The 10,721-nt window shown below is 41.9% G+C and overlaps 1 protein-coding gene and 1 long non-coding RNA gene across 2 annotated transcripts in view; one reads left to right on the forward strand and one right to left on the reverse strand.

Annotated features, from left to right (window-relative positions):
* The window catches only part of SDC1 (syndecan 1), a 25,262-nt gene extending 21,207 nt beyond the window's left edge, over nucleotides 1-4,055 (forward strand). The window contains exons 3-5 of the mRNA XM_037391375.1: nucleotides 407-900; nucleotides 1,123-1,252; nucleotides 1,796-4,055. Of these exons, the coding sequence (XP_037247272.1) occupies nucleotides 407-900; nucleotides 1,123-1,252; nucleotides 1,796-1,962 (791 nt within the window). The 3' untranslated portion in view covers nucleotides 1,963-4,055. The remainder of the gene's footprint in view (nucleotides 1-406; nucleotides 901-1,122; nucleotides 1,253-1,795) is intronic.
* Nucleotides 1-9,905, reverse strand: part of LOC119149737 — a 21,826-nt gene extending 11,921 nt beyond the window's left edge. Inside the window, exon 1 of the long non-coding RNA XR_005104851.1 lies at nucleotides 9,247-9,905. This is a non-coding gene — a long non-coding RNA (uncharacterized LOC119149737). The remainder of the gene's footprint in view (nucleotides 1-9,246) is intronic.
* Between the last annotated feature and the right edge of the window lie 816 nt (nucleotides 9,906-10,721).

Raw genomic sequence — 10,721 nt, forward strand, 5'->3', positions numbered from 1 at the left:
CTGCAGGAATAAGACCCTGAAATCGGTGGCTAATGTGCCAGTGACTAAAGGTGTTGAGTGTATGGGCGACTGCTCTGAAACAAATGAAAAAATATTTATGGTAAAAGAGTCAGATAACCAACCTGAGCAACCAGTGTACTGAAAGCAGACATCCTGGTGACCTGTCTGCAAACAGACTAGTGCTTGTGCCTTGAGGAGGAGCAAATGACTAACAGAGTATTGCTGAATAGCTCACTGGTCTGTCCCTTCCTTATTTCACTGAAAAGGATAAGAAATTACAAACTGAACTGGTGTTACTACAAAAATTGGCTATGCAGGTTAGGCATCCTCCTTAGACCAATGTCTGTCACTCACTATTCACATTCTCTATAACTAGCCGAGGATAATATATTTTTTTGTTTTGCAGGTCCCCTGACTGACCAGTCTCGCACCTGGAGATTCCCAGGAGAACCAACTAATTCCTCGTTACTGGCAACACCAGTGGATTTTAACGAACAACCATTTCCTGGGATTGAGGGCAGAACTGAAAAGGAAGTAATATCTCCTTCTGCAACTAGTAATGTAGTGACAGAGGAGCCAGTTGTAGCTGTCAAGGATGAAGTATCCATCCTGGGCTCACCTGATGAGAAACCAGCAAATGATGTTGTTACAACAACAGTGAGAAGCCCCACTACTCATCTTCCTTCAGTGGTTCATGTAACTCCTTCAGAAGCCTCAGGCATGGTCCATGAGCCCGAACCTAAAATCCCTAGCTCTTTCATACCAGACACTAAAGACATGCCTGAGCCCTACTCTACCATCCATCACGAGGGAGGCATCATTGCCACCCCCACGATGACAACTCCAAAGGATGTGGTTCCTACACATGAAGAAGTTTCTGAAGATGGCTCTGGAGACCCGGTGAGGATTAATAGCTTGGATACCCTTTCCAGGGAAATGGCTTTAATAGTATGTAGTAAGTTTGTTTTGCAGGAAAGGGTGGTAATTTGTCAAAAGCAATGATTGATTTGATTTAATAGGATATATTGGTGGAGGGTTTTAGAGAAGAAAAAACAGAGCTGTGGAAAGTCTCCAAGATAGATGTGATGAAACATGAATAACCTGCCTTGTATGTCCCAACAGGGAGACTTCATCTTGACCAAAGATGAGGATTTGGTCCCCACCCAGAACTCAGAAGTACCGTCTGACTCTGGGAGGAATGCCAAAGCAGCAGGAGCCTCAGGAATTATGGACAGAAAAGAAGTTCTTGGAGGTACCTGATATTCTGGATTTCTAGTTGGTAAAAGCAGCTTCTTGTAGGAGTCTTCCAGGCAGCAGAAGCTGCGGTTCTGCAAATACATCTCTTGAGCATGAAAGCCAACCTTTTATGTCAGACCCCTGAAATGGGAGTGGTGATTTATGATGTCCTAACAGGAACAGTAACAACCTGCTAATACCAAAGCAGCCACTGGTAGTTATCTGGACTTTTATGTTTAAATCTATTACTTTTCTCCTCTCCAAAAATTACAGTAAAACTGCTGTAATGCTGCCGGAGTCAAATCCCTAGAGTTGAACAACATAGCCTTGTGTGCTTTGCAGCATGGCCCAACAGGAGGTCTGTTTCTCTAGGCTTACCTCGTGTAGATGAGCAGGCTCTTGATAATGACAGAATTTGGGAGGGGGCAAAAGGACAAATTAATTTCTGGAAGTCCTAAAGTCAGGGACTGCATAGTAAAGAACAATCTGGATCTTAAAATCCAAGTAGCATTATCTGGTGTGGTGTCTAGACTAATTTGTGGCTTTTCCCCCTTTCTAGGTGTAATTGCTGGAGGACTAGTAGGCTTGGTGTTTGCAGTGTTTCTAGTTGCATTTATGCTGTACAGAATGAAGAAAAAAGACGAAGGCAGCTATTCACTGGATGAACCAAAACAGTCTAATGGAGGATACCAAAAACCACACAAACAGGAAGAATTCTATGCATAAACACTGATCTTTGGGACACTTCTTATTCCATCTTTCTTGGACTCTTCTCTCCCTGCACGTGGACCTCCTAGTGTGCTTTGCATTAAACTTAAGCCATATGATCATTGGATTATTTGCCCTTACCACTTTGCCATTGGAAATTTTATAACTACAAAGTAGATCTGGATTCATTGAACATTCCCTGCTGTCTTGCACAACTTTTTTTAATTTTTTTTTTTATATAAAGAGAAGTGGGACTGAAGTTCCTAAATTCACTTTGGTTTATCTAAAGACTGCTGGGGCAGACGGTGGGGAGAAGATAAGGGAGCACTGTATGTATAAACCTTGATATTTAGTGAAAGGTCTAGCAAGAATAAGCAATTATCCGTGCTCAAATTCTGTATAGCAGGGATCCTTCCTATTTAACTTGTAGATGTGTTTTGAGTGTAACAAATGGCTGCGCTGGGTAGACGTTTGGTACACTGCAATCATCTAGCTCTTTCTAACTGCCATATTTGAAGCACTTAATGCCTATGAAACATAAAGCTAAGCATGATTTCCAGAGAAAGGAGATGTGAGGGGCAGGGTAAGCAAATGACTGTCACATGGTTTAAAGTAACTTACATTTTGGAAGCATTATCCCATACTCGGAACCAGCTCCTAAGCAGTTGGTGCATACACTAATACAAAACAAACCCCAAAACTAAGTGGAGAGTTCATTCTACCAATAGCAGTGGACTGTCCCACAACCCTCTTGCTCTTTCTAGGCTTAGGTAAGAAGTAGATTTTTCTAAGCAGTGTCATCTCGGATATTCCCTCCTAGGTGCCGGATCTAGGCTGGGCTGTCATGCTGCCCATACTCTTATCCCATGCTACTGTGTAGTCACCAGGTGACTGATTGTGTGTTGTAGCACCTACCTCTCTGTGCACTGTTTACAGTGGTTGTCTCAGAACGTGGTTTGCAGTCTGCCACAGAATACCATGGCACACAGGGGTGGAAGGTAGAAAGCAGCATATCATGACTTTGCAGCTAAGGAGTAGAGAAGCACTGCAGCTGGAACAAGCCTGATGAAGGCTTAGTGTAGATGGCCTTAAATATATTCAACAGTTGGCATGCTTGGCTCTCACAACTCCAGAATGGCTCTTCCGAAGCTGTTCCTGCACTTTGGAGAGAAGCAACTTCAGGGATGTCAGACTAGCAAGGGCCAAAAAGCACCTTCTGAGGAAAGTTTGGATGCCTGAAGCTGTTGGTGGTCAATGTGCTGTTAGATGCAAGGCACTGAGGCCTCATTAAGGGTCTGGAGTTCTCCAGAATATCTCAAACTGAGTGAGAAGAAAAGTGTGGTGTTCTGCACAAGCCTTACTTCTGCTCTGCCTTTGGTTAGCTTCTTGCAAGTTTGGTTTCTCATCATTCAGTGCAGAAGGTATGGGGTGGGTGGAGGAATGTTTACAGCGGATGTAAATATTTGTACTGTTGAGGCAGAGGGAATGATTGGAGAATATTGCAACAGTTGGTACAAATGTTGCACATTAACAGTAAAACTTAAAAACCTGTGTAACTTAAATGAAGTATAAAACACTCCTGAGCTGCTATGCAGCTAAAATTGGTGCCTTCTCAGCAAACCCAAGGGAAAAAAACCCAAACACTTCTTGATTCCAAACCCTTCTTTATGCACAAAGAAAACTTGTGCATATGTGTAGCTGGTTGTTTGCAAGTAACGCTGCAAAGTCTATTACATAGTCTCTTTTTTTTTTTTAACTGAATGAATTTTTATAGGTTAATGCAATGACCAGATGGTGTTAATTTCAGCTGTAATTCTTTGCTCTGTATAGGAATGTAGAAATACTGTTTGATAGGTTTATCTATGAAAAGTCTTGTAAAGCAAAGTCAGATAAAGTGGTAAACTTCAGTTGTACCTCACAACCTTGCTAGGGGGAAAGGAAAAAAAAACTGTATATTTTGGTAGTCTAAACTGACGGTTTGTGAAACAAACATGACATTCTGTGTTATTTAAGTGGTACAAATGAAATATGAGTTCTAACCGAAGATGCAGCGTTCAGTTATCTGCATGCCATGTAAAGGTATACTGCAATAAATGGCATTTTGGCAGGAATGCGTCTGATCTGTGAACATTGCTCTATATAATACTTCACAAAGTAGATGCGTGTTTTTAAGATTGCCCAGGTCTTTAAGGAAGTTGGATTTCAAGTATGGAAATGTGAATTTTGATGCTAAACATACAGAGGTTCAGCTTGGAATTTGAAGGGTATGAGTGTGACCTGCTTTCCTCCTACCCTGTCCTGGGTGTCTGGCTTGCCATGAGTTGCTCTGCCCTGAGGTAGTATAGGATATGAACAGGGTGAGGGGAGACTTGTATGAAATCTCTTTGTTAGAGCCCTGCAACATTTCATGCTGGCTCTGATTTTGGGAGCTGGTACAGTATGCCACTATCCCCCAAAAGGTAAAAAAGAAGTTGTAAATATTCTACAGGGCTGCTCCTTGCTACCTGTCTTCTGCCTCCAGGACTTTGAGAGCAGGAGAGCAGGGATGGCTGCAGGAGGGGTAGCTCCAAGTCATCCTATTAAGAAATGCTTCCAAAGACAAACTGGGAGATTAAACCTCCAAGGAGGGAGAATAGACCAGGCCTGTTCTAAGGATTCAACTGTACAGCATCAATTACTTTGAGCTGCTACAGCTTGTGTGGGAGTAGATGGAGCAAAACAGAAGTAGAGGAAAATGTCCTTCACAAAATAGGGAAGTCAAAAGTTGCTGCCTGTCTGCGTGGGTCTCACTGCAGATTATACAATTTTCTTTTACAAGGCTTTGAGCTCTAAGAAACTTACTTTTTTTTGTTCTGTAAGCTAGCCACCATACTTTTAGTTTATAATCTCCTCTTGCTTAATTGGAACCCTGTGGACTCTGTTTCCTATCAGAAAATGTTTGGATGAATCTTGGTAATCAGAAGGTTTTGAGATCAGGCAAAAGGATGGAAGGACTTGAGTTTAGAAGACTTTCTTCCATAGCTAAACAAAGCTGAAAGTGCTTTCTAACCGCATGCCAACTTTGCTATCCCTTGAACTAGGTAAAACTCCTGTAAGGACAGAGTTGACTGTTTCGCATAGCAGTGTCTTGCCCGCTATGAATTCTCTTCCTTGGGGGTTCCCAACACTTTTGGTTCTGCTTTTCTAGTTAGTGATAATGTGGGAGGTTAAGGTGGCAGGGAGAGGAAAAAAAGAATTGCTGAGGGAAGTAGGAAGTTTCTGGGTAAAAACCCTTAGAAGTGAAACACAATGCATGATCCTCAGTGCGCACTTGAGAAAAAAGTTTGTTGGACTAAGAATAATCTACAGAAGGGATAGTGTGCCTCTGTATTCTGGCACAGGTTAGCCTGGGTTTTCCTGAGTCATGTTTATGTTCACTGTGCTTCCTGACTTTCTTCTTCATCCATGCTGGAGCAATTAGCACATTTGCTGTTGTTCACAAGTGAGATGCAAAGAATGTGGCTGGCAGAAAATCTGACCCCTTCTTTCTTCTGGAAAAATAAGCTGGAGGGTGTAAATGCACTGAATGTCACAAGGAAGGCAAACTATGAGAGGAGGCAGACTTTTTTCACAATTCTCGCTTTGCCAGGTTGCATTAGACCCTATAACGGAAACTAAAGCAAATCTAAAAGGCTGTATAATCTTATAAGTGAAATAGAGAATATGGGGGGGAAAAAAAAAAAAAGGGTCGCTCTACAGGGGTCCTGAGAAGAAAAGCTATTTCAGACATTTCATAAATGCCTTATCTGTCTTCATCAGGACTAGTATGTATATTGTTGAAAATGAATAGTGGAATAAAGGTGCAGGGTGAAATTTGCTCCATTTGAGGCAGCAGCAAAACTCAGACTTTAAATATGCAGGAGATGAGATGGAGGCTCAAAACGAAATAGTTACTTGGCGTTCTGGAGTGGTGTTTAGCTCATGAAACCACAAGCCTGATGGACAGCAGTTTTAATAAGCTTGTCAAATTAGAGGACAGCAATTTTACTGCAGAAAATGAAGTGTCTGCACTAAGGAAAGAGGGGAGAAAAGGTACGGCGTCAGCAGTACACAGGATCTTACAAAAGGACCTGACAGATTGAAAAATTAAAAGATGGGATGCTGATACATGGAATAAAATACAAAACAGATTCATCAAAAGTAGATTGTGCCAGTCTAATCCGATCTCTTGCTCTTTGATAACAGTTTTTTCTGTCAAAGGCAATCTAATCTAATTGAACTTCAGTAAAGCAATTTACCAGTGCCACACAGAAAATGAATAATCAAAAGGAGGAAGCTGGGGATTAGTTGGAAGAGTTGTAAAGTGGTGAGGAATGGGCTAAGGAGGAGCCTGCAGCAGGCTCTGCAAGAGAGGGTTAGTAGGAAGAAGAAAAGACCTTATTATGGGAACACCTTTCTAAATATTGTCTGAAATGGATACGTGGAATTACATTTGCTGTTGGGAATTCGGGCAGCCTCAACAGTATGGAATATTAAGAGATGAACATTTTAATGTTTTCACAGGTAACAAATGGGATCAACTTCAACAGGACAAGGCTGAAGGGAGTAACACCAGGAATTTCTGCTCTGACCTGGGAATAGGAGAAAGGAAGAAAGGATTAGGTGAATCAGTGAATTTTAGAATAATTATCTGTGTGATGCAGCTGTAAGAAAGGAAAAAATAAATACAGTATATAGTAGCCAAGGCATTTCCAGCAAATAAGAGGGAATTTTCAGCATTGTGGGTATCTTTATACAAAGAACTAGTGACTCGTTTGCTTACCTACATCTTAAATCTAGGATTAATTCATGGTGGGAAGGAACAGAAAAAAACACTAAAACAATGTGGGAGCACAGTCTCTTCCCACAGTAAACTAACGGTGTTTGTTTTGTTTGGCTTGGGAAGACACTGACTGATGGGTCCTACAGTTGCTGTCTGCATGCTCATTGTGGTGCAGGACAGCACAGAAGATGGAGATGAGCAATTTAGGCTAAATAATAATATGGGAGCAAGAAAAAGAAGAAACTGCCAAGTATGAACACTGAAATAATTAAAAACCTTGAGAGTCCTTCCATTAATGGTGGGGGCAAAAGACCAAAATGGATTGAATACAAAGTTTGATGTTCAGAAAGATTATGGTATGAAATGTTCCTGAGCCATTAGGATGTCTTTCAGCCAACTGTCTGTGCAAAGAATACAGAGACCACTTAAAAACCCTTCCTCTTATCCTGTTTTTCCTCCTAACAATCTCTAGATCAAGGTTGGGGTTTTTCAGGCCACTTCACTATAAGCTGAGAAGAAAGTTCTTTGTCTAATACAGACATGAGCCACATTTCCAGGTGGAGGTTTCTGGAAAGCCACCTTTTTTAACAGGCTAGACTAAATACACAAGTCAGTGTCACTTCTGTTAGGAGAAAATGTGGAAGTCTTCTTCAGTCTTTTTCCTCAAAACACTTTATCATGAAACTTTCCGAACTACACCTCTCTGCAAACCCTTCCCCCCAAAAAATCCTAACTCAAACTTAAAACCATCACATTTCTACACTTAAAAACCATCGCTTATACTATAGTGCAGGCAAGTCAGGCTGGGATTCTAACAAGTTTTAGCCCCACTAGCATGAAAGTAGCAAGTGCAAGAGACAAGTGTGAGGACAGAGGATGATGCAACATAGCCATCTGGGGCAACGTACTTTTTCAGGTATCAACACTGCTGGGTTTACAAAGTGCCCTTTAGTCTGCTCTGTTGTTCCACACATAGACAATGTCATCTTACCCTAGTGCCAATGGCCTGCTTTTATTTATCACATACTTTATTTACTCTTGTTTGTTACTGTCCTTCCTCTACTGTGCTTTACCATGGGAAAAACAGATGGGCAGCCTCTGGACCATTCTTTGAGATGTTAACAAAACATAATTGGGACCAATGTATTCCACTTTGTGCGTGTCCGAACACACGTGTATATATGTGCATGTGCTTATGTGTATGCATGCACATGCACACACAAGTATGTGCTAACTAGAAATCAAAACAGGAACAAAGTGAGGGCAATCACTAAATTTAAAAAAGTCAGAAAATATGAAGTGCTTTTAGAAGTAGAAAATCCTGCTTCAAAATGGCATAAAGCAAAGAACAAATAGGCATGATTTAAAAATAAAGATTAGCATTTGGCTACATAGTGGATCTTAGAACACAGCTGTTCCAGTTTAACTAAAGCCATGTGACTGTTGTATAAAAAGGTCCTCAGCATGAACCCCTACTTGGCTGCACCAACCATCAAAGCATTTCTGACCCCCAAGAACCCGTAGGGGGGAGAGCTATATGCTTAAGACATGCCACCAGTCCAGGGGTCCCCAAATTGTGGTACATCTACCACTGTGGTATGCAATATATTGCCAAATGGTATGCAGAAAAAAAACAGAAACCAAACCTCCAAAAATCCACCACCAAAACCTGTTACACCTGCCTTATCTCTGGAAGCGATAGGCAGGAGCCAGCTAGATCACTTTTGCTGTACACAGAGCTAGGAGCTGCTGTAGATGATTAAGGTGTGTGCGGAACATTGAGGGAAGGACTGGGGCAGCCCAGAAGAAACTTCTGCTGATGCCACCAGTGCATTTTCTCCCTCTAAACAAAGCCTGGGAACTCATGTCTTACATGACTGGCTAGCTGTTTTCCTAGGGTGGTACACCAGGTCACATTTCTTTCTGAAAGGAAAGCAGGGTTTGAGTGCCAGCAGAAACTCAGCAGTAGCTGAGAAATGCAGTTTCCAAACAAACTTTCTTTTCTGCAAGGCAGTGGCTCCTGACTCCCATCACATTCAGAATTAGTAGGTGCTGTGAGCAAGGGGCTGCTTCTCTGGGAGATGCTCCAGGCTGCTGTGGCTCCCTAAGCCTGAGTACACACTTCATAAACCTGCTGTTGCCATGCTTAGGCAGTGCCCTGGATGCCATTCCCTGCTGCACGAGACCAGCTAACGTGTGACCTAAAGGAATTGCAGTCTTTTTGTTATTCTAGCAAACATACACAGACTTCTTCATGCAAAGTTTTACCTGATGAAAGCTTAAAAGTGTTAAAAATTAGGATATTCTCTGTGCAGAACAAAAATCAAACCAACTAGTATTAAGGCTGAAATAATTTCAAAAGGATATAATAGAACATTATTGTAATTAAAAAAAAACCCCAACAACCCTCAGGTTAGAAGCCCTCAAAATAAAGCAGACATTGTGTAAAAAGAAAGTTTACATGTATCACAAGCGAGTGAGCTGATGGCCCATTTACTTACCAGCTGCACCTGGAGGGTATCTGAAAAGCCACTTTTGCTGGCTGTCAGAAATCATTTTAATCATCCATCCTCTATGGTCAGAGGCCTTCAGAGCTCAGCTGTGTATGGACACCAGGGTTTGGCCAGCCCTTCAGGACCATCACATGAATGAAGCGAGTCGGCCTGTACATGCAGCTACATGCAGCACACAGCCCTCCTGATGGAGGAATCAGGTCCTTTCTCATTCAGTACATCCAGGCCTGAAGTTACTTTATCAATAATTTAAAATAGCAGTTGAGTGTTCAATCTTCATGACCCAGAGCAATGAGTCAATAAGGTCTTCCTGGTGTTTTATTGTTCTCAGGGAGGCACAGGGGAAAAAATGGTTGATTTAGAGCTAATTACCTGCCTTTTAGGCAGACTGAAAATGTGGCTTTACTATTATTGGTATTAATGTTCTACTGAAGCAAAAGACAGTTTGCATATGCTCTTGAAAATGTTGGTTGAGTCTGCTCTTCCTGCTCAAATACTGCTGTTAATGTTTGATAGCAGCCGCCTGAAAACTGAAGCCTTTGAACTGTTTATTGCTCTTGGGAGGTGGTTTGTCTTTTTTGTTATATATGTATACTGGAGCCTAGCTGCAAGTTTCTTGGGCACGGCATCAATGATTAGAGCCCTGTTCAAAAGTGATGTTGGTTTTAAGTATTCTTTTTGGATGTTACCATTTCTACTTTCAAATGAAGTACTTTCAAAAAACCTCTACTGCTGAAGCACAGCTATGTGTGCTTGCACAGCTCCAAGGAGTGGTTGTGTGGTTACTCCACAGTAAGGATTAGTCACACATTAACCACAGCTGTAAAAACATGTCTATGGGAAAATCACATCCAAACACTGATGGTCTTTGAGTCTGCTGCTTATTACTGAGGAGGTGGGTTTCTGTACCATTTTTCTTCAGCATTGTGCAACATACATCTGGCCTGTTTGCTATCATGATGCATCATAGCTTTTTCTCTGGCAGTCTTCTACCTCCCCCACTTCCATGAACCAATGTCTACTGAGGTAGAGCTGACTCAGCCAATGTTCCCAAACCAGCAGGTCTTAGCAGCAAGGGGGCACTCACACTGTTAGAGTGTTTAGCCACACTATTTCATTGTCACCTGAGGCAAAGCAGGTGATGCCAAATGATGACTTAGGGCTCTGTGATTATAACAACTTTAGGCCCGTGAGGAGCAAGGACACCCTTGCTCATTGCCAAGATGACACTAAAGACTGTAGCAAGTGCTCTTGCTTTTTACTCAACAGAAAGCCGTCATCCATTACTGTCATTCTCTTCTCTACATGTTACTACACCTCATTCTTACACAGGCCTTCAGCAACGTATGCTGCACTTGATTTCCAAGTCCTTCTCTCCAGATCTTCTCAGAGGTGATAAAGCTGAAGAACTCAGAGGGGAAGGAGAAAGAGGACAGCACCCCCTCTAGGAATGTGTGACTTGG

This window comes from Falco rusticolus, chromosome 6, assembly GCF_015220075.1.
Source record: "Falco rusticolus isolate bFalRus1 chromosome 6, bFalRus1.pri, whole genome shotgun sequence".
NCBI classification, from domain to species: Eukaryota; Metazoa; Chordata; class Aves; order Falconiformes; family Falconidae; genus Falco; species Falco rusticolus.